General features: G+C 41.9%; 1 protein-coding gene across 1 annotated transcript in view; it reads right to left on the bottom strand.

The window, feature by feature from the left end:
* OXCT1 (3-oxoacid CoA-transferase 1) overlaps window positions 1–21,995 on the bottom strand; it is a 103,608-nt gene that overhangs the window by 64,035 nt on the left and 17,578 nt on the right. The window contains exon 4 of the mRNA XM_070743383.1: window positions 1,663–1,798. Coding sequence (XP_070599484.1) covers window positions 1,663–1,798 — 136 coding nt within the window. The remainder of the gene's footprint in view (window positions 1–1,662; window positions 1,799–21,995) is intronic.

Below are 21,995 nucleotides of genomic sequence, written 5' to 3'. Positions count from 1 at the left end.
CAAGGTGCCCTCCGCTCTCTCTCTTTCTCTCCCTGTTACCGGTGTGGTATAAGAGAGAGAAAGAAAGAGAAAGGAGGGCGACTTGCCAGTCCACGCCCCCCTGGATGAGCGGCCCCGCATGGCCCCAGCGCCGGACTCCGCCGTTGCCTCCGCCTCTGCAGCTGAGAGGCCACGTCCACCCCCTCCTCGGTGTCCCCGGCACCCAGCGTCCCCACGCCGCCTCCACCTCCCGGTAATGCGCCCGACCTCTGCCTCTCTCTTTCTCTCTCATATACCACGCCGGCAATATTTTTTGAAAAACCGCGTTGCAGCGTTTCGCGCTAATCCAGACCGTGCTAATCGAGGGATCACTGTACACACTTTTGTTGGCAGTTAGTTTATTATTAAGCAATAATAAAATAAGATCAATGATTAGCAGGGTCAGTCATCATCATCTTAATGCTACCAATGTTTCATTTTTGAAACATCTAGCATGTACTTTCTAAATCTTTCTTTTCTTTCTTTTCTTTCTTTCTTTCTTTGTTTGTTTGTTTGTTTGTTTGTTTGTTTATCTATCTATCTATCTATCTATCTATCTATCTATCTATCTATCTATCTATCTATCTATCTATCTATTAGATTTGTATGCCGTTGTATGCCACCCCTCTCCGGAGACTCGGATCAGCTCACAACAATAAAAAAGTATAAATCCAATTGATTAAAACAATTTAAAAACCCTTAATATAAAAAGCAATCATACATCTCATATAAACCATACATAAAACAAAATAAAATTTTACTGTTCCTCAAAGATATTTTTTAAAAATAGTTTTAAAAACTTAAAAATAGTTTTACAAACCTACTTCCCCAACTATATTTATTATAAGTTTTTTTCGGGCAAATGTGGCTTCTTTGCCATGCTAATTACAATAGATTTCAAATGTGCTACTTCGTCTTATACGAATATTCTGTAGATGTTGAAGAGAAGGCAGCCAGAGCTTGTCTGGCTGCGGTTAATTAATTTACAGTGTGGCTGATCTAAGAAAATATTAACTTACAAAAAGTGGTAAATATGAAATGAGCTACTTGTATTCTTAACTTTGGCATAGGAGGGAAGTTTGGCCGGCAGGCAAGCAGTCAATCTTTTTCAAAAAGCTAGTTAAACGTGCATGAAGAATGGAGTGCAGTTCAGTCAAGCATAACATTGCAAATACTTAATGGATTTTTAAAATGTGACTGCCAATGCAAAATGCAATTAAAAATGCCTCCTCCTCCTATTCTTAACTAACTGGTACGTGAGTATCTATGTTTTCTTACTAGTATTTTAATACTGTGTTGTAATCATTATGTGTCTGTAGCCTGGGAATCCAACATAAACCACATTTCTTCAGAATCTAGCCAAAGACTAATCTAGTCCAGTTTCCTGATTCATATAGTGGTGCAATTCAATATAGCCCCAAGATAGGAAGTCTGTCAACACCTCTGAAAAATGCCAGAAATGAGGAAAGCTGTCTGATCCTTACGGCTTGCAACAGACACAAAAGGACCATGCAATACTGTAGTTACACAACCAACATTTCAGTTTCTGGTGTGGAAATCCTGCAACTGGAATGGAAACCAAAGAACTGGTGTCAATCATTATAAGGAGCCTTCCTCCAAAGAACAGGAAATTGATATTTTTACCTGTGGGGTAAGCTCAACTTCCAGTTCGCCACATAAGTATTGCCGCTCAAATTCTGCATTTTCTCCAACATAGGATGACACCATACGCTTGATCTGTTTGGACCGAAGTAGAAGTCCAAGTCCAAAGTTGTCTACCCTGCAGAGAAAAGAGGATTGAGATTGAGAACTAAGAGATGGGAAATTTAGATTATGCCTGCAATATTGTGACCAGAAATAAAAAGAAAAAAAGAAAAAGTCGCACTGAACCACAATTTAGTTCAATTATAGTCTGTTAAACTGTGACTGGCTAGTGTGTACAACACAACCTTTTCAGGGTGTAGCAAAAACAAAAGTTATATTTTGGAGGAAGACTAGAGAACATAGAAAGTAAACCTCAGTAGACAATAAGAAGAATGTCTGATTTGCAAAGTTTAGGGAAGGGTTTTTTAAAAATATTCTATAGAGCTATATTTCAAGCCTTTCCTATCTCAAAACAAGGGAAAATATGCCATGCTCTCTACATGGGGCTACCTTTGAAAAGTGTTCGGAAACTTCAGATCGTGCAGAATACAGCTGCGAGAGCAGTCATGGGCTTACCCAGGTATGCCCATGTTTCACCATCACTCCGCAGTCTGCATTGGTTGCCGATCAATTTCCGGTCACAATTCAAAGTGTTGGTTATGACCTTTAAAGCCCTTCATGGCATTGGACCAGAATATCTCCGAGACCGCCTTCTGCCGCACGAATCCCAGCGACCAATTAGGTCCCACAGAGTGGGCCTTCTCTGGGTCCCGTCAACTAAACATTGTCGGTTGGCGGGCCCCAGGGAAAGAGCCTTCTCTGTGGCGGCCCCGATTCTATGGAACCAACTCCCCCCAGAGATTAGAACTGCCCCTACTCTCCTTGCCTTTCGTAAGCTCCTTAAAACCCACCTTTGTCGTCAGGCATGGGGGAACTGAGACATCTCCCCCGGGCATATACAATTTATGCATGGTAAGTTTGTATGTATGTTTGCTTAGTAAATGGGGTTTTTTAAATATTTTAAACTATAATTTAGATTTGTCATGAATTGTATTATTTTGTTGTGAGCCGCCCCGAGTCTGCGGAGAGGGGCGGCATACAAATCTATATAATAAATAAATAATAAATAAATAAAATCATTTTTCAGCAAGTATAGTCAGAAGTAACTCTAAGGTTTGCAAGAATGGGGGAGGTAGTTCTCAAGTTAGAAACATAGAAACATAGAAACATAGAAGACTGACGGCAGAAAAAGACCCCATGGTCCATCTAGTCTGCCCTTTTACTATTTCCTGTATTTTATCTTACAATGGATATATGTTTATCCCAGGCATGTTTAAATTCGGTTACTGTGGATTTACCAACCACGTCTGCTGGAAGTTTGTTCCAAGGATCTACTACTCTTTCAGTAAAATAATACTTTCTCATGTTGCCTTTGATCTTTCCCCCAACTAACTTCAGATTGTGTCCCCTTGTTCTTGTGTTCACTTTCCTGTTAAAAACACTTCCCTCCTGAACCCTATTTAACCCTTTAACATATTTAAATGTTTCGATCATGTCCCCCCTTTTCCTTCTGTCTTCCAGACTATACAGATTGAGTTCATTAAGTCTTTCCTGATACGTTTTATACTTCAGACCTTCCACCATTCTTGTAGCCCGTCTTTGGACCCGTTCAATTTTGTCAATATCTTTTTGTAGGTGAGGTCTCCAGAACTGAACACAGTACTCCAAATGTGGTCTCACCAGCGCTCTATATAAGGGGATCACAATCTCCCTCTTCCTGCTTGTTATACCTCTAGCTATGCAGCCAAGCATCCTACTTGCCTTTCCTACTGCCCGACCACACTGCTCACCCATTTTGAGACTGTCAGAAATCACTACCCCTAAATCCTTCTCTTCTGAAGTTTTTGCTAACACAGAACTGCCAATGCAATACTCAGATTTAGGATTCCTTTTCCCCAAGTGCATTATTTTACATTTGGAAACATTAAACTGCAGTTTCCATTGCTTTGACCATTTATCTAGTAACGCTAAATCATTTACCATATTACAGACCCCTCCAGGAATATCAACCCTATTGCACACTTTAGAGTCATCGGCAAATAGGCAAACCTTCCCTACCAAACCTTCCCCTATGTCACTCACAAACATATTAAAAAGAATAGGACCCAGAACAGACCCTTGTGGCACACCGCTTGTAACCTGTCTCTCCTCAGAATACTCGCCATTAACAATAACTCTCTGATGTCTATGCTTCAGCCAGCTTGAAATCCACTGAACTATCCAGGGATTAAGTCCAATCTTCACTAATTTATCTATCAGCTCTTTATGTGGAACCGTATCAAAGGCTTTGCTGAAGTCCAGATAGGCAATATCCACGGCACCACCTTGATCCAACACCTTTGTGACATAGTCAAAGAACTCAATGAGATTAGTCTGACACGATTTGCCTTCAGTAAAGCCATGCTGATTTGGGTCCAATAAGTTATTGTTTTTTATTAAGTTATAACTTCAGTCTTAGACTATAAAACATGGTTTATGATGGGCATGGCTTCTATGGACACATAGAAACAAATCATATTTGCACACCATTCAGGAGACAATTTAAAAAAAAACTAACAAGGAAACACAAAGAGCAGAACACATCTTCCCCAGCAAACAACTCCAAATAAGCAGGGATTAACACCAGACAAACAATCAAGCGGAAAATAATATCCTAATCAAGGAGAAAAGTATAGCTCCATCAACACTGGCAGGGCAAGCCACTGTATACAAATAGGGAACAAATCACAACACTGATGATGTTATCTAGGTTGGGTAATGAAACATCTGCAAACAAACAAGCAGAGAAATCACCAAGGAGTCTACACATGAACTCTGAGCCTGCATACATTATCTTCTATTGATTTTATAGTTTTTTCCAGAATAACTATTCACATTTTATTATATATGTTGGCTTAACCCAGTGTTTCTCAATTATTTTCTGCTATTTCCCCCCTCCCCCAGGAAGAAGTAAACATTTCACACGCCCCCAACTCTCTGCCAGGACAATTGTTTGCAATATTCAGCATGTTTTTGCTGAAAAAACTCAAGCGGCTTATCAGTATGATTGGGGTGTACAGTGTTCCCTCGATTTCCGCGGGGGATGCGTTCAGAGACGGCCCGCGAAAATCGAATTTCCGCGAAGTAGAGATGCGGAAGTAAATACACCATTTTTGGCTATGGACAGTATCACAAGCCTTCCCTTAACAGTTTAAACGCCTAAATTACCATTTCCCATTCCCTTAACAACCATTTACTCACTATTATTACTAATACTCACCATTGAATAAGATACTTAGTGATCCTGATATTTATAAACCTAATTATTTATTAACAATAATTATTATTTTTTGTTATTTATTTGCAAAAATTATTAGTTTGGCGATGACATATGACGTCATCGGGTAGTAAAAACCGTGGTATAGGAAAAAAACCGCGAAGTATTTTTTAATTAAGATTTTTTGAAAAACCGTGGTATAGGCTATTCGCGAAGTTTGAACCCGCGATAATCGAAGGAACACTGTAATGTGTTTAAGTGACGCTTTCATTTATTTGGCTTCATGCTCTCCGCTGCCAACATTTTTAGACACAGTTAAACCTACTGGTCTTTTCTCGTCTCCCACAGTGAAGCCAAGCGCTATATATGCTTCGTCATATTTCCTAGTCTTAGCTTTTGGGAGACGTTTGTCTCATTATCTCCGTCTCTCTCCTCCTTTCTTTTCATCCCTGTTAAATATTTTTCCATGGTGTCTCTTAAGGGTTCGTTATTTGCACTTCGTATCTCCTACTCTGTGCTGTGTGCTACTGTTTGGTGCAAAAAACCACTACTCCCTGAGGCAAAAAAGCCCATGTTTCCCGGGGTCCCCTGCCCCCCCTGGCACTGCTCTGTGCCTCCCCCAGGGGGGCCCACCCCACTATTTGAGAAGCACTGGCTTAACCTATCTCCAATACATAAAAGCATGTTTCATTTCAGATTCTGTATATAATTCCGTAATATTAAAAAGGGATGGGATGAATGTTCAGAAATGTTAACCTTTCTCGATCGTGTGGGGGGTTTTCTGCCTAGTTTATAACTTGAAATGGAAAAGAAATATTGGCTAATTCACAACTTCTATATTTCAAAAACAAAATTAAATTCACATTGGGGTGTTTTTTTAAAAAAGAAGAAGAGAAGGGCAACCGTACTCCGATAAATTGTTTTCATGAGCTTCTGATTTGTTTCCAGGTTAAAATCAAAAGCTGTGGGAACACTGTTTTGGGACCACAGTATCTGAAATCAAGAGAGATTCTATTGGTCTAGTGATTTAGCATCCAATTAGAATCCAAAAATCTCACTATTCTACTCCAGCTTTAGGCATGAAAGGAGGCTGGATAACTTTGCGCCAATCATTCCCTCTTATATCACAATGTCAGGCTCAGGCAACAAGTCAGTTAATCAACCCATGGACTAATACTCGGTTGATCCAGAAAAAAAGAAGCCTCTACTGCACTTGTGAGAAAAATACTAGGAAGACAAATAAAGGATCTGAAACTAAGCATTTTCCCCGAAGACTCATTCAATCCATTCTCCTGAATATTTAAAAGGAAGCTGTCATCTTAGATTTGTTGAAAACGTAGCAATGGAAACAGACCACTTTTCTCTGTGGGATCACTCCTTGTTAATGGACGGTTATCTTTTTTAAAAAGAGGGGCTCATCCTTCTTCCTAGTAAATATAACAATTGTTGCTGTTTATGTGTTCATTATTTTTAAATTTTTAAAATCTTATTTGCTGCAGCTACACTTTCTCCTAAGAACTCTCAATAATGGCAGTGGGTATGTGGTATAAATAAGGAAACCATGTGGCCCCCCTTAGCTCCTGCGGCCGTTTTGAAGGATCCTTTTGCTACAAAACAGCCACAGGGCATTAGACTACAGATGATCCTCAATCTAGGACCATAGTTGGGACCAGAAGTTCCATTTCTTGGCGGGGAAAACGCATCAGTAAGCAAATCTGCCCTCCCGCATTGACTTTGCTTGTCAGGGGCCAGTAGGGTAGTCCCAAACGGTGGTCACTTACCCCAGGATACTGCCAAACATGGTAAATACATTCTGGTTGCCAAGTGCCTGAATTTTGATTATGTGACTGCAACACATAATTTGCAACATTTGCAAAAGCAAAGAGCAATTGTTAGTGTCAAGTGCTGTTGTAAGTTGGAATGGTTGCTAAATGAATAAGCTATAGGTCAATGGCTACCTGTACATGTAATCTTTAATCCATTGTTTCCCGGACACATGCTTCTTATTACAAGTACGAAATAGTTTTACCCAGTTAATAAGATATTGTTATTACTTTTGTTATCTTCCTGATGTTAATGGGTTTGTTCTAAGTTTAGAAAGCTTAGAACTACGACGCCTAAAACACGATCTAAGTATTGCCCACAAAATCATATGCTGCAATGTCCTGCCTGTCAATGACTACTTCAGCTTCAATCGCAACAACACAAGAGCATGCAACAAATTCAAACTTAATATTAATCGCTCCAAGCTTAACTGTAAAAAATATGATTTTAGCAATCGAGTTGTCGAAGCGTGGAACTCATTACCGGACTCAGTAGTGTCAACCCCTAACCCCCGACATTTCTCCCTTAGACTATCCACGATTGACCTCGCCAGGTTCCTTAGAGGTCAGTAAGGGGCGTACATAAGTGCACTAGCCTGCTTTTCGTCCCCTGTCCAATTGTCTCTCCTTATCTCATATATCATATATCTTTTCTTCTTTCATATATCTTCTCCTTTATTTTTATATCTTCTCTTTATATATACAGTGAACCCTCGAGTTTCGCGTCCTCAAGTATCGCGAAAGGGCTATTTCGCGAGTTTTCAACCCGGAAGTAAACTCCACCATCTGCGCATGCGTGCCCTTCCACGCATACGTAGATGGTGGAGTTTCCCCGCCGGGCAGAGGCTTCCCTGGGTCTTCCCCCTTCCCCCAGAGGCTTCCCTGGGTGCCCGCTCGCTTGGGGACATCCCAACTCCGCTCCCCAGCTGGGAAGCGTATCTAGGGAGTCCCCACCGCGCGCGCGTTGCTGGGGAAAGCGTGCGCGCTTGGGGACATCCCAGCTCCGCTCCCCAGCTGGGAAGCGGATCTAGGGAGTCCCCACCGCGCGCGCGTTGCTGGGGAAAGCGCGCGCGCTTGGGGACATCCCAGGTCCGCTCCCCAGCTGGGAAGCGGATCTAGGGAGTCCCCACCGCGCGCGCGTTGCTGGGGAAAGCGCGCGCGCTTGGGGACATCCCAGCTCCGCTCCCCAGCTGGGAAGCGGAGCTAGGGAGTCCCCAAGCGCGCGCGCACCCCAGGCGCGAGCAACGGGGTGGGCGGGCGAAGGGCGGGCGGCAGTGGAAGCAAAAACACCATCTGCGCACGCGCAGATGGTGTTTTTACTTCCGCACCGCTACTTCGCTAAAAATCGATCATCGCGTGGGGTCCTGGAACGGAACCCTCGCGATGATCGAGGGTTCACTGTAATACTTCATGTCTATTCTCTTCAATATGTATTGTGTATTGGACAAAATAAATAAATAAATAAAATAAAGTTTGTGTATATCAGGAGTCCCCAAACTTGGCAAGACTTGTGGACTTCAATTTGTAGACTTCAATTCACTTGTGGACTTCAACTCCCAGAATTGTAGGGAGTTGTGGACTTAACACTTGTGGACTTCAACTCCCAGAATTTAAAACTTTTAAAATCCCACAATTCTGGGAGTTAAAGTCCACAAATCTTAAAGTTGCCAAGTTTGAAGATCTCTGGTGTATCTCTAGAAATAATGCCTTGAAAGAATGATATGGATAAGGAAATCGGATTTTACCCTGGAATAAAGTGAACATACCTATTGCTGACTTGATTAGGTAACACTAAAGATGGAATTTTAAGAATTAAAGCTTGGGAACCTTCAAGAAGATGTAGTGGGATGGGAGTGAAGCTTATTTTCTTTCCATATTATTTCCATGTATATTGTTGAAGCCAGCCTTCTGCACCGTAAGGCCTTCCAGATGTCATGAAGCTGCAATTGCAGATAGTCCTCAACTTATGACAACTGAGCCCAACATTTCTGTTGCTAAGCAAGACATTTATTAAGTGAGTTTTGCCCCATTTTATGACCTTTCTTGCCACATTTGTTAAGTGAAGTTTTTTTTAAGTTAGTAACTTGGTTTTTAAGTGACTCTTTCTCAGCTTTCCCATTGACTTTGCTTGTCAGGAGGTCAAAAAGCTGATCATATGGCCCCGGGATATTGAAATTATCATAAATATGAGTCAGTTGCCAAGCACCTGGTTTTTTGATCACTTGACAGTGGTGCAACAGTCCTAAAAGTGAGAAACCGTCATAAATCACTTATTTTAGTGCTGTTGTAACTCCCAATTGTCACTATATGAACTGTTGTGAGTCATGGACTACCTATAGAAGTAAGACACAGCTAAGCACCTATCTATATTTGCATTTGTTTCTTAGTCTCTCTGAATTATAAGATCCCTGGTGGTTAGAATGCAGTATTGCAAGGTAATTCTGCCCACTGCCCAGAGTCCAATCATGACTGGCTCAAGGTAGACTCAGCCTCCCATCCTTCCGAGGTTGGCAAAATGAGAGCCCAGATTGTTGAGAACAATATGCTGATTCTGTAAACCACTTAGAGAGGGCCATAAAGCACTATGAAGCGGTATATAAGTCTAAGTATTATTTTTTAAAAAATAATCTTTCTTAATTATTTACATTAAGAAAAATACACAATTACCATAAAACAGACAAAGACAAGAACAAAAACAAAACACAACTTATACAGACATATAGATATCATCGTTCATAATTACCGTTATATGTCAAGTCCTAAACACTCAACAATTTACACATTTGCCAACCAACCCGTTGGCATTATTGCTGCAGCTTTTTTATTTATTTTATAATTTTATCAGCCTATACCTAAATCATAAATTATCCAAAATTATTTGCTAAGCAACAATTTTATTTTGTGTATCTAGTAAACAAAAGGAATAACAAGTCTAAGTATTATTGCTATTGCTATTAGTTCTCGGAGAAGAGCAACACATAAATCCAATTAAATAAATAAATTATGGTAATCAAAGGAGGAGTGAAAACAAAGGCATCAGCTGTTAGCTGGGTGGGTTTTTTTCATATTCATTATGCACACCATGTGCCATTCCCATGCCTAACAAATGAAATCTAATATAGTCTACCAGCCAATGTTAAACTTCATTGTCACTTCTGTCCCACTGCAGAGGTTGACTTCATCTTGGAAAATCTGCCAGGTTTCCATTCCTCAAGTTGATATAGGCTTGTCAACGGAACCTGGCTCTTTGCAGCCTCTGTATTTTAGGAATATTCCAGGGCAACTTGATCTGGTATATTGAGAAATAATCTTCCAGCTAAAATTAGGAACAGCTAATCCTAAATAACAGGAGTAACATTATCAATTCAAACCATTTGAAAATTAAGATAGATGAATTAGAATATGGAGATTCTTTAAAAACTATTATATATTTTTTCTTTAAAAAATACACGTTTACAATTAATAAAATAATCTAGTACCCACCAAATGTGTGGATTTCAGCTGCTAGAATTCTCAATAATGACCATGAATCTAGGGAATTCTGAGAACAGAAGTCTAAACATGTACTCCACAGCCAGAATATTTTGTTGAATTTCAAGACAATGATGTATTTTACAATTATTTCCATGTTAATTTAATTAAATTAAAAATAATAATAGCCACCACCCTCCGACTTTATCACAGCTTTATCAAATCATCCAAAGATTGTGAAGGATTGGAAAAGGAGGTTTTTTACCAACTTAGAGAAAGCAAACAGGATAGGGGATATAAGAGAAATTATATTTCTTCAATAATGTTAATGTTAATTTATACATGGTATGCTTGTGTGTGTGTTTGCTACTACATGGGGTTTTTCTTAAATCGTTAAATATTTTAATTAATTGGATTGTTGTGACTGTTTTTACTTGTTGTGAGCCGCCCCGAGTCTTCGGAGAGGGGCGGCATACAAGTCCAACTAATAAATAATAAATAAATAAATAAATAAACTCATATATTTGAAGATAGATGATGGCATTAATTCGTTTGACTCTAGACAGGAATCTTATTGGCCAATGATAACTATTCTGCTTGGACTTTCTTGATGGAAAAAAGAAGAATAAAGTTAGTAAATGTACCATTTCTTGCACTAAGATTTAGATGGATCTTGATTCTTGACAGACTTGAACACTAGGTCCTACCCTGTTCCCCTGAAAATAAGTCACCCCCAAAAGTAAGACACGGGAGAGGTTTTGTAGAACTGCCTAATATAAGGCATCCCCCAAAAGTAAGACGTAGGAGATGTTTTGTTTCGCAGCATTCCCGAACAGAACATATATAACATATTATTTGAAGAAAGTATAATTCTTGTACATGGAAATAATGGTATGGTAATAGTAAGAAATTCTTGATAGGATTCGGTTTGCCTGGTTATGCTGGTTTGTGATGACAACTACTGTACAGTATATAATAAATGTTCATATTTTTTTGTTCAGCAATAAATGTGAATTCTTCTTCATTGGAAAAAAAATAAGACATCCCCTGAAAATAAGACGTAGCATCTTTGGGAGCAAAAATTAATATAAGACGCTGTCTTATTTTCGGGGAAACAGGGTATCTAACAAAATGAAATTCAATGTAGAAAAAAGTAAAGTCTTACACTTAGGCAAGAAAAAACAAAGGTTCACGTATAGACTGGGTGAAACCAAGCTTAATATCGGTAACTGTGAGAGGGCGACCCCGGCCCTCTGGAACCAACTCCCCCTGGAGATTAGAACTGCCCCCACCCTCCCTGTCTTTCGTAAACTACTCAAGACTCATTTATACCACCAGGCATGGGGGAGTTGAGATAGCTCTTCTCCTAGGCCATTACAAGTTATGCATGGTATGTCTGTGTGTATGTTTGGTTTTATAATAGGGGTTTTTAGTTGTTTTTATTATTGGATTGTACATGTTGGGTTTATTATTGTTGTTAGCCGCCCCGAGTCTGCGGAGAGGGGCGGCATACAAATCCAATAAATTATTATTATTATTATTATTATTATTATTATTATTATTATTATTATTATTTAGTGAACAACCAATTACATATGAGCCAAAAAAGCCAATGCAATCCTAAACTGCATTAATAGAGGGTACAATCAAGATCAGGTGAGGTACTAATACCACTCTATAAAGCCTTAGTAAGACCACATCTACAAAACTGCATCCTGTTTTGATCACTACACTATTATAAAGGTGTTGAGGCTCTAGAAAAAGTGCAGAGAAGAGCAACCAATATGATTAGGGGACTGGAGGCTAAAACATACGATGAATAGTTGTAAGTACTCAGTAGTCTAATGAAGAGAAGGACCAGGGGAGATATGATAGTAGTATTCTAGTATTTGAGGAGCTGCCACAGAGAGTAGGTGGTCAAGTTATTTTCCAAAGCACCTGAAGGCCAGACAAGGAATAATAGATGGAAGCTGCTCAAGGAGAGATTCAACCTAGAAGTAAGGAGAAATTTTCTGACAGTGATAACAATCAACCAATGGAATAGCTTTTCTTCAGAAGTTGTGGGAGTTTCATCACTGGAGGTTTTCAAGAAAAAATTGGATTGCTATTAGTCAGGTGTTCTGTTTGGGCGGGGGATTGGATTAGATGATCTACAAGGTCCCTTCCAATTTGGTCAATCTGTTAAGTATCTGCTTTCAAATTCACTGGAATTAGTTCTAGCACTTTTCCCTTCAGTTATTGAGCACATTCTTGATGCCCAACAATTCTTTTCTGCACTTGCTCTTATGAACACAGAAATCAAGGTTCAGCAAAAGTTATTTATTTATTTGTTTGTTTGTTTGTTTATTCATTTATTCATTCATTCATTCATTCATTCATTTATTTACTTATTTATTTATTTTGTCCAATACACGATGAGAGTTTTAGTGTGTGTGTGTGTGTGTGTGTGTATATATATATATGTATGTATGTATGTATGTATGTATGTATGTGTATGTATATATATATATATATATATATATATATATATATATATATATATGTATGTATGTAGATTGTTCTGAGTTCGGGTTTTGCCCTGTGTAATATTTTGCATGTCTATGCGACGTTTCGGTGAAATCACATTCACCATCATCAGGCTGAAGTTCCAAGCTTCGTGTTGTTGTAAAATGGAACAACAACACGAAGCTTGGAACTTCAGCCTGATGATGGTGAATGTGATTTCACCGAAACGTCGCATAGACATGCAAAATATTACACAGGGCAAAACCCGAACTCAGAACAATCTACATACATATACCCGTGAAAATTTACGAAAACAAATATATATATATATTTAAATGCACACTCCCACCACCACCCTGCACAGATCACCTCAGTAGCCAAAACTCTCATCACCAGAACCAAACGCCTAGCTGACCATGAGCACTTAAAAACTGAATTGAACAAACTCAAAGATGTATTAATTTCTAATGGATTTGAAAGGAAAACAATTACAAACCTAATCAAAAAAGAGACACCCCCCAAAAACCAAGACCAAGAACAGGATAATGGTACCACCCTCCTCCCTTACATCAAGGGCACCACAGACAAAATTAGTAAAATTCTACACAAACATAATATCAAAACTTCATTTGTCACTAACCAAAAAATATCAAACATCCTAAGAAATCCAAAAGATAAAATCCAACTAGAACACCAAGGAATCTATTAAATCCCTTGCAAAACATGTGCAACCACATACATTGGACAAACCAATCGAAGAGTGCGCGTACGCATTGCAGAACATAAGAATGCAGTTAAAAAAGAAGAAAAGACTTCCTCCCTTGTCCAGCACATTAAAAAAACAGGGCACGAAATTGACTTTGAAAAAACTAAATTACTTTCCAAAACAGAAAATTTATACAGAAGAATTACTATGGAAGCAATAGAGATAGAGAAGCACCCCTTCAGCATGAACAAACGTGATGACACGTCCCGCCTACCAGAGATTTGGAAACCAGCCTTAAACAAAAAAAATATCATAATCATCACCATGTCAATCCTTCAAGTAATTGTGATTCCACCAACCAATCAAATCACTAAAACATAGTCACCCAATCTATTTGCTACATTCAAACCAAATCTCCACCCCCAACACTATATATAAGAAACAAATGGCAGTTGCAAACATTCCATATTTACAGCAGCACGAAGCTTAAAACTTCAGCCTGATGATGGTGAATGTGATTTCACCGAAACGTCGCATAGACACTCAAAATATTACACGGGGCAAAACCCGAACTCAGAACAATCTACACACACACACACACATATACTGTATATACACACACACACACACACACACACACATAGTAAAATACATGATGAAAGTTATAGAGGAGATACTCATAGTAAAATATATCTATGAAAGAATAGAAAAGAAGATATAGTAATAGAACATATCAATGAAAGAATAGAAGAAGAGATATAGGAATAGAAGAAAGGTATAGGAGATATAGCAGAGCAATAGGACAGGGAACGGAAGGCACTCTAGTGCACTTGTACTCGCCCCTTACTGACCTCTTAGGATTCTGGATAGGTCAACCGTAGATCAGGGGTCGACAAAGTTGTTCAGAATCTAGGAGCCAGCCAAAAAATTTAGGAGCCAGAATTTTTTTTAAGCAAACTTGGTTTTTAATTTAACAAAAAAAACATTACAAACGTTATAAACAACATTTTACTTTTAAAGATAATAAATATTATATTTTGATATTTTAGATTTTAGGCAACATTCTAGTGTTTTTCACTTTGCGTTTTGTGGCCATGAACATGCCTTGTGATTTTAGAGCTGAAGTACCAGTGGTCCACAGCCTTGGCAGGATCAAACGCCTTCACAGATGGCCCATTCATGGTGATCATAAACAAGTCACTTAAACTTTCTTCTTGCATCCTTGATCTGAATTTATTTTTGACCATGTTCATCAAACTAAATCCTCTTTCACAACATGAGGTTGAGACAGGGAGCACCGCTACAATCGACAACAGGTTTCCCAGAACTGGAAATCTCTCGGTGTTGGAGAGTGCCAAATCCAGAAGCTCACACAGTTTCTTTCCTTTTCCAAGGACCTTAAACTCATACCACTCATTGAGGAGTGAGTGAATGCATTGGTCATCACTTTCAGGTGGAGATAGCTGTTTACGAAAATGATGAGCCAATGCAGTAATCTCAACCACACCGTAGTCCGGTGTGGTTGAGATTACTGGCCCGAAGGGAAGGAGCGGTTCGGGTTCCCCCCTCTCTCTTTCTCTCTCTCTCTTCTCTTTCTCTCACTCACTCTCTTTCTATCTCTCCCTCTTTCTCTCTACCTTTCTTTCTTTCTCTCTCTCCCTTTCTCTGTCCCTCTCTTTCTTTCTCTCTGTTCTTCTCTTTCTTTCTCTCTGTCCCTCTTTCTTTCTCTCTGCCCCTCTCTTTCTCTCTCTCCTTCTCTATCTCTCCCTCTTTCTCTCTCCCCCTTTCTATCTCTCCTCTTCCTTTCTCTCTCTTTCTCTCTCCCTTATTTTTTCTCTCTCTCTCTTTCTCTCTCATGCACCACACCAGCAGCAGAGAGAGAAAGAGAGAGGTAGAGATCGGGCGCGTTACCGGGTGGTGGAGGCGGTGTGGGGCCATGTGTGTGTGTGTGAAGATGGGGAAGGGGGGGAGTTTTGAGGAAAAGATGGAAACGCCTCGCCCCAAAGAGGGAGCGAGAGAAACGCGCTGGAAGCGAGCTAGACAAATGGGTGGAGGCCAAGGTGAAGCCGGATGACAAGCAAAGCAGGTCCGCCTCCTTCGCAGAGGGGCGCGAAGAAGGTTGGCGCAACCCAACGTCAAAAGTTTGCTGAAGTCCACTGGCAGCCCATCTTCGTGGGCGGGTGGGCGGGCGGAGGGGCGAAGTGTTCAGCGAGCTCTTCGTCGCCCTCCGCTCTCTCTCTTTCTCTCTCATACACCACGCCAGCAACAGAGAGAGAAAGAGAGAGAGCGGAAGGCGGCTTGCTGGTCCACGCTCGCCTGGATAAGCGGTCCCGCATGGCCCCAGCGCCGTGGCCACCACCGGGAAGTCGGAGAGCAGCTTCTTGACGAAGCAGCTCGCTGAGGAAGTTTGCCTGGCCCACACTCGACGACTCGTCCACCAGGAAGACCAGCTCCAAGCGGTCGCTCTTCTCTTGCAACTGCCTCACCTGCCGCTTGAAAGCACGCCCGAGTTTCTCCACTCGGTTGCCCGCCGCTGCAGCGGGAGACTCCGCCAACGACGTCCCGGCGGCGCCCGTCTTGAACGGAGCCGAGAGCGCCGCTAGGGAGCTCAAGTTGAAGGGGCGGTAGAGGTTGCGCGGCTGCCCGGGCGTCCATGCCAGAGCCCCGCCGACCCACAAGCACATCCCGGCGAGCCACCACATCCCTCCGGGCTCGTCCACCGTCTATGATTAAAGTCATTTTAAAAAAAATTCCCTCGAGTTTCCTCATGTCGGGCCCGCGCCTTTCCCCCCCAGACGGCGGAAATCTCCTCAGTCGCCTCACCACGGCGCGCACGTGGCGAGGGCTGGCGCGCGTTTGTCTCGGTTTGGCGCTTTCCCGCTTAATAATAAAATAAAATTATAATTACCCTCCTTTCGCCACCCCCCTTGTAAGCCCTTCTCTACCTCTCTCTTTCTCTCTCTGCTGCTGGTAAGGGCAGGCAGCCGGCAAGAGGGAGGGTACAGACTGGGCATGTGCAAGGAGCCGCTGACTGCGGGCCCCAATTTGCCCGGGGCCCGGTACAGCGGTCCCAGTAGTACCCGTCTATCGGCGGCCCTGCGTCTGTGTGCGGTGGGGGGGAGTGAAGGGGTTCGAGTAGGAGGCGGAATGGAGGCAAGGGGGGGAGGGAGAGACGCACGCAAGCGCAGGGGACGCTGGGAAAGCAGCTCGCTCCGAGGTTGATGGGCGGAGCTACGGAAGCCAAGATGTACCATTTCTGGGCGTAAACACAAGGCGGGAAAATATACTGTATACATACAGTACAGCAGGCAACATTTTCTAGGCGCCAGACAACATTTTCTAGGCGCCACTGGCGACCAGGCGCCTGGGTTTGTCGATCCCTGCCGTAGATAATCTAAGGGTAAAGTGTTGGGGGTTTGGGGATGACTCCGGTAATGAGTTCCACGCTTCGACAACTCGGTTACTGAAGTCATATATTTTACAGTCAAGTTTGGAGTGGTTAATATTAAGTTTAAATCTGTTGTGTGCTCTTGTGTTGTTGTGGTTGAAGCTGAAGTAGTTGCCGATAGGCAGGACGTTGCAGCATATGATCTTGTGGGCAATACTTAGATCTTGTTTAAGGCATCTTAGTTCTAAGCTTTCTAGGCCCAGGATTGAAAGTCTAGTCTCGTAGGGTATTCTGTTTCAAGTGGAGGAGTGAAAGGCTCTTCTGGTGAAGTATCTTTGCACATTTTCAAGGGTGTTAATGTCTGAGATACGATATGGATTCCAAACAGATGAGCTGTATTCGAGGATATGGATTTTTATAGATATAATGTAGGCAACAGAGCAAAAATGAGACAGGAATGCTTAAGCTTGGGCCAGCACATCGGCTGATGACGAATTAAGAATGGTTCACAGAGAAATTTACCCAATACTAACAACATATGCCCACGGTGGCTTGTATGCCAAGACAAAGCTAAAAAATAAAAAAAGTACTGGGCCCCCAATCAGAAGAAGATTCACCCTTTCCCTCATAATTTGCAAAGTATTATGGAACTGTTCTTTCAAAAATGAAATGGCAAGAAATAAGATGTTTATGCCTGCCTGCTTACCTACTACTCTGAAACGTGAGGCAGCTTCTTAAATTTACTTGGTCTTATATAAAGATAAATTTATATACGGATAAATATTTCCATCACTTTATGCCAGGGGTCTCCAACCTTGCAAGACGATTAGCATACACCCTGTTTTTTCAGATGTGCTTATCGTTTTTAAATCCCCTATTTCATTAATAGAAATATAGAAACATAGAAGACTGACGGCAGAAAAAGACCTCATGGTCCATCTAGTCTGCCCTTATACTATTTCCTGTATTTTATCTTACAATGGATATATGTTTATCCCAGGCATGTTTAAATTCAGTTACTGTGGATTTACCAACCACGTCTGCTGGAAGTTTGTTCCAAGGATCTACTACTCTTTCAGTAAAATAATATTTCCTCATGTTGCCTTTGATCTTTCCCCCAACTAACTTCAGATTGTGTCCCCTTGTTGTGTTCACTTTCCTATTAAAAACACTTCCCTCCTGAACCTTATTTAACCCTTTAACATATTTAAATGTTTCGATCATGTCCCCCCTTTTCCTTCTGTCCTCCAGACTACACAGATTGAGTTCATTAAGTCTTTCCTGATACGTTTCATACTTAAGACCTTCCACCATTCTTGTAGCCCGTCTTTGGACCCGTTCAATTTTGTCAATATCTTTTTGTAGGTGAGGTCTCCAGAACTGAACACAGTACAGTGATCCCCCGAGTTTCGCGATCCCGATCATTGCGAATCGCTATATCGCGATTTTTCCACCCGATGACGTCACTCCCTTCCTTTCTCATCTTTCTTTCTCTCTCTCTTTCTCTATCTTGCTTCTTCCTCTCTCACACTCTCTTCCTCCCTCTCTCATCTCTTTCTTTCCTTCTCTCTCTTTCTCTATCTCTCCCCCTCTTGCTCTCGAGCGGCAAGCGAGCAGCCGGGCAAGCGGGTGACGGGCAAGCGGCAAGCGAGCAGGCGGGCGAACGGGCAAGCGGCAAGCGAGTAGGCGGGCGGGCAAACGGGCAAGCGGCAAGCGAGCAGGCGGGCGGGCGAACGGGCAAGCGGCAAGCGGCAAGCGAGCAGGCGGGCGGGCGAACGGGCAAGCGGCAAGCGAGCAGGCGGGCGGGCGGGCGGGCGAACGGGCAAGCGGCAAGAGGCAAACGAGAAGGCGGGCGGGCGAACGGGAAGCGGCAAGCGAGCAGGCGGGCGGGCGAACGGGCAAGCGGCAAGCAAGCAGGCGGGCGAACGGGCAAGCGGCAAGCGGCAAGCGGCAAGCGATCTTGGGGTTTCCCCTTTGCCTGGGCGGCGGGAAGACTGGGGAAGGTTCCTTCGGCCACCCCACAGCTGATCTGCTCCGCAGCGCGGCAGCAGCGAAGAACCGAAGATGGGGTTTCCCCGCAACGGGGAAACCCCATCTTCGGCTCCTCACTGCTGCCGCGCTGCGGAGCAGATCAGCTGTTGGGCGGCCGAAGGAACCTTCCCCGGTCTTCCCCGCCGCCCAAACGCAAACTCCACCATCTGCGCATGTGCGGCCATGGAAAAAGGGGCGCGCATGCGCAGATGGTGTTTTTACTTCCGCACCACTACATCCTGAATTATCGATTATTGCGAGGGGTCTTGGAACGGAACCCTCGCGATAATCGGGGGATCACTGTACTCCAAATGTGGTCTCACCAGCGCTCTATATAAGGGGATCACAATCTCCCTCTTCCTGCTTGTTATACCTCTAGCTATGCAGCCAAGCATCCTACTTGCTTTTCCTACCGCCCGACCACACTGCTCACCCATTTTGAGACTGTCAGAAATCACTACCCCTAAATCCTTCTCTTCTGAAGTTTTTGCTAACACAGAACTGCCAATGCAATACTCAGATTGAGGATTCCTTTTCCCCAAGTGCATTATTTTACATTTGGAAACATTAAGCTGCAGTTTCCATTGCTTTGACCATTTATCTAGTAAAGCTAAATCATTTACCATATTACAGACCCCTCCAGGAATATCAACCCTATTGCACACTTTAGAGTCATTGGCAAATAGGCAAACCTTCCCTGCCAGACCTTCCCCTATGTCACTCACAAACATATTAAAAAGAATTAATACTTAAAAAAAAAATCTGGGATTCTACCAGCTACCTCCTGAATTAACCATAGAGGATCATTCTAAATATCATTCACCTTGCTCATCTTCGTAACTCATCTGGAGGCTATTGCAATAGGACCCAAAGAACGTTCGTGTTCGATGGGTCAATAAGAATAAGGCTTCCTTTGACTAAATTGAGCAGCTTTTGCATTCCTTGCCACCGTTACATGTTTTTGGTTCATTTTTCTTTGCAGGATTGATAGTTATACTATGAGCAGAATGTATTTTTCCCACCAACATATGTTGCTAAAGAAAACAAAATTAGAGGGTGATATTCAGTTGGTCTCCTCTGTCAACAGAAGGCATATGTCAACAGTTGGTTTCAAGTCTATACTCTCCAAATCTTTCAGAAATGTAGGAGAGTTTTTCGAACAGATTTTTAAGGAGGAGGAATTTCAGTAGAGAGAGTGGAGGTCACTAAATCTCCCTTTGATTTTCTCCTTCATTCATTTATATGTCAAAGGGCATAAAATTGCTAAATTGAATAGCCCAGAAAGTGAACAACTGGCATCTGAAACATAGAAACATAGAAGACTGACGGCAGAAAAAGACCTCATGGTCCATCTAGTCTGCCCTAATACTATTTCCTGTATTTTATCTTACAATGGATATATGTTTATCCCAGGCATGTTTAAATTCGGTTACTGTGGATTTACCAACCACGTCTGCTGGAAGTTTGTTCCAAGGATCTACTACTCTTTCAGTAAAATAATATTTTCTCATGTTGCCTTTGATCTTTCCCCCAACTAACTTCAGATTGTGTCCCCTTGTTCTTGTGTTCACTTTCCTATTAAAAACACTTCCCTCCTGAACCCTATTTAACCCTTTAACATATTTAAATGTTTCGATCATGTCCCCCCTTTTCCTTCTGTCTTCCAGACTATACAGATTGAGTTCATTTAGTCTTGCCTGATACGTTTTATACTTAAGACCTTCCACCATTCTTGTAGCCCGTCTTTGGACCCGTTCAATTTTGTCAATATCTTTTTGTAGGTGAGGTCTCCAGAACTGAACACAGTACTCCAAATGTGGTCTCACCAGCGCTCTGTATAAGGGGATCACAATCTCCCTCTTCCTGCTTGTTATACCTCTAGCTATGCAGCCAAGCATTCTACTTGCTTTTCCTACCGCCTGACCACACTGCTCACCCATTTTGAGACTGTCAGAAATCACTACCCCTAAATCCTTCTCTTCTGAAGTTTTTGCTAACACAGAACTGCCAATGCAATACTCAGATTGGGGATTCCTTTTCCCCAAGTGCATTATTTTACATTTGGAAACATTAAACTGCAGTTTCCATTGCTTTGACCATTTATCTAGTAAAGCTAAATCATTTACCATATTACAGACCCCTCCAGGAGTAATCTGGAATCTGGAAGAAGATTCCATGGGGAAGAGCCAGAATTTTAAAGCTTATTTAAGTGTAGACAGAATGTGAAACCATACAAATCCCTAGGTGGATTTCAGCAGGTTTTGACAATTCTGGAGAACCAGTAGCAGAAATTTTGAGTAGTTCAGAGAACCTGTAAATACCCCTATCTATTCTCTGCCTCCTGAGTCCCAGCTGATCGTGTGAAAATGGGGATTTTGCAGTAACCTTCCCCTGGAGTGGGGTGGGAATGGAGATTTTCCATGTCCACCAAGCCATGCCCACAGGACTGGTAGTAAAAAAAGTTTTGAATCCCACCACTGTTCCAGGCAGTAAACACCAAAATCTATCAAATAGGTTGTCTAGAGTCTATCAAATACAATTACTTAATCAATGGGACCTAAAGCAAGAGAAAACTGTTGTATTATATGGGATGGACAGGCTTTCCCTACAGGTGAAAGATCATCCTTCAAATGACTAGGATTATGCCATGAGTCATGTAAGTAGTAGTAAGTGGGACCTTGAATTACACCCAGAAACTTACTGATAACTATTATAGTCCATGGAATAGAGATGTCAAGCTTGCCTATGTCACTACACTCTGGACCAACGGCAGCCATGATGACCAAAGCACAGAGAAAAGGATCTTCTGGTCCAGAAATGAGTCCAATTGGCAGATAGCTGCCAGTTGCTTCTTGAGTAGGAGCTGAGATTCTCTCAGAATCTACTACCACTCTGTCTTGCTATGGTTGAGCTTCGGCCTATTCCTCTCCATTCAGTCTTTAAAGCCCAGGACAAGACCTTGAGAGCATTGCTTGGCATACTGATGACACCTAACCCTAAACTGATGGATGACCATTCCTAATATTTGTATTTAGCTATTAAACAAGAAGACTAAGAGGGTATAAACATTGGCAACACCTCAAAAATCAAATA

This window comes from Erythrolamprus reginae, chromosome 2, assembly GCF_031021105.1.
Source record: "Erythrolamprus reginae isolate rEryReg1 chromosome 2, rEryReg1.hap1, whole genome shotgun sequence".
NCBI classification, from domain to species: Eukaryota; Metazoa; Chordata; class Lepidosauria; order Squamata; family Dipsadidae; genus Erythrolamprus; species Erythrolamprus reginae.
The sequence above is the reverse complement of the archived record's forward strand: the minus strand, read 5'-3'. Positions and strand labels throughout refer to the sequence as shown.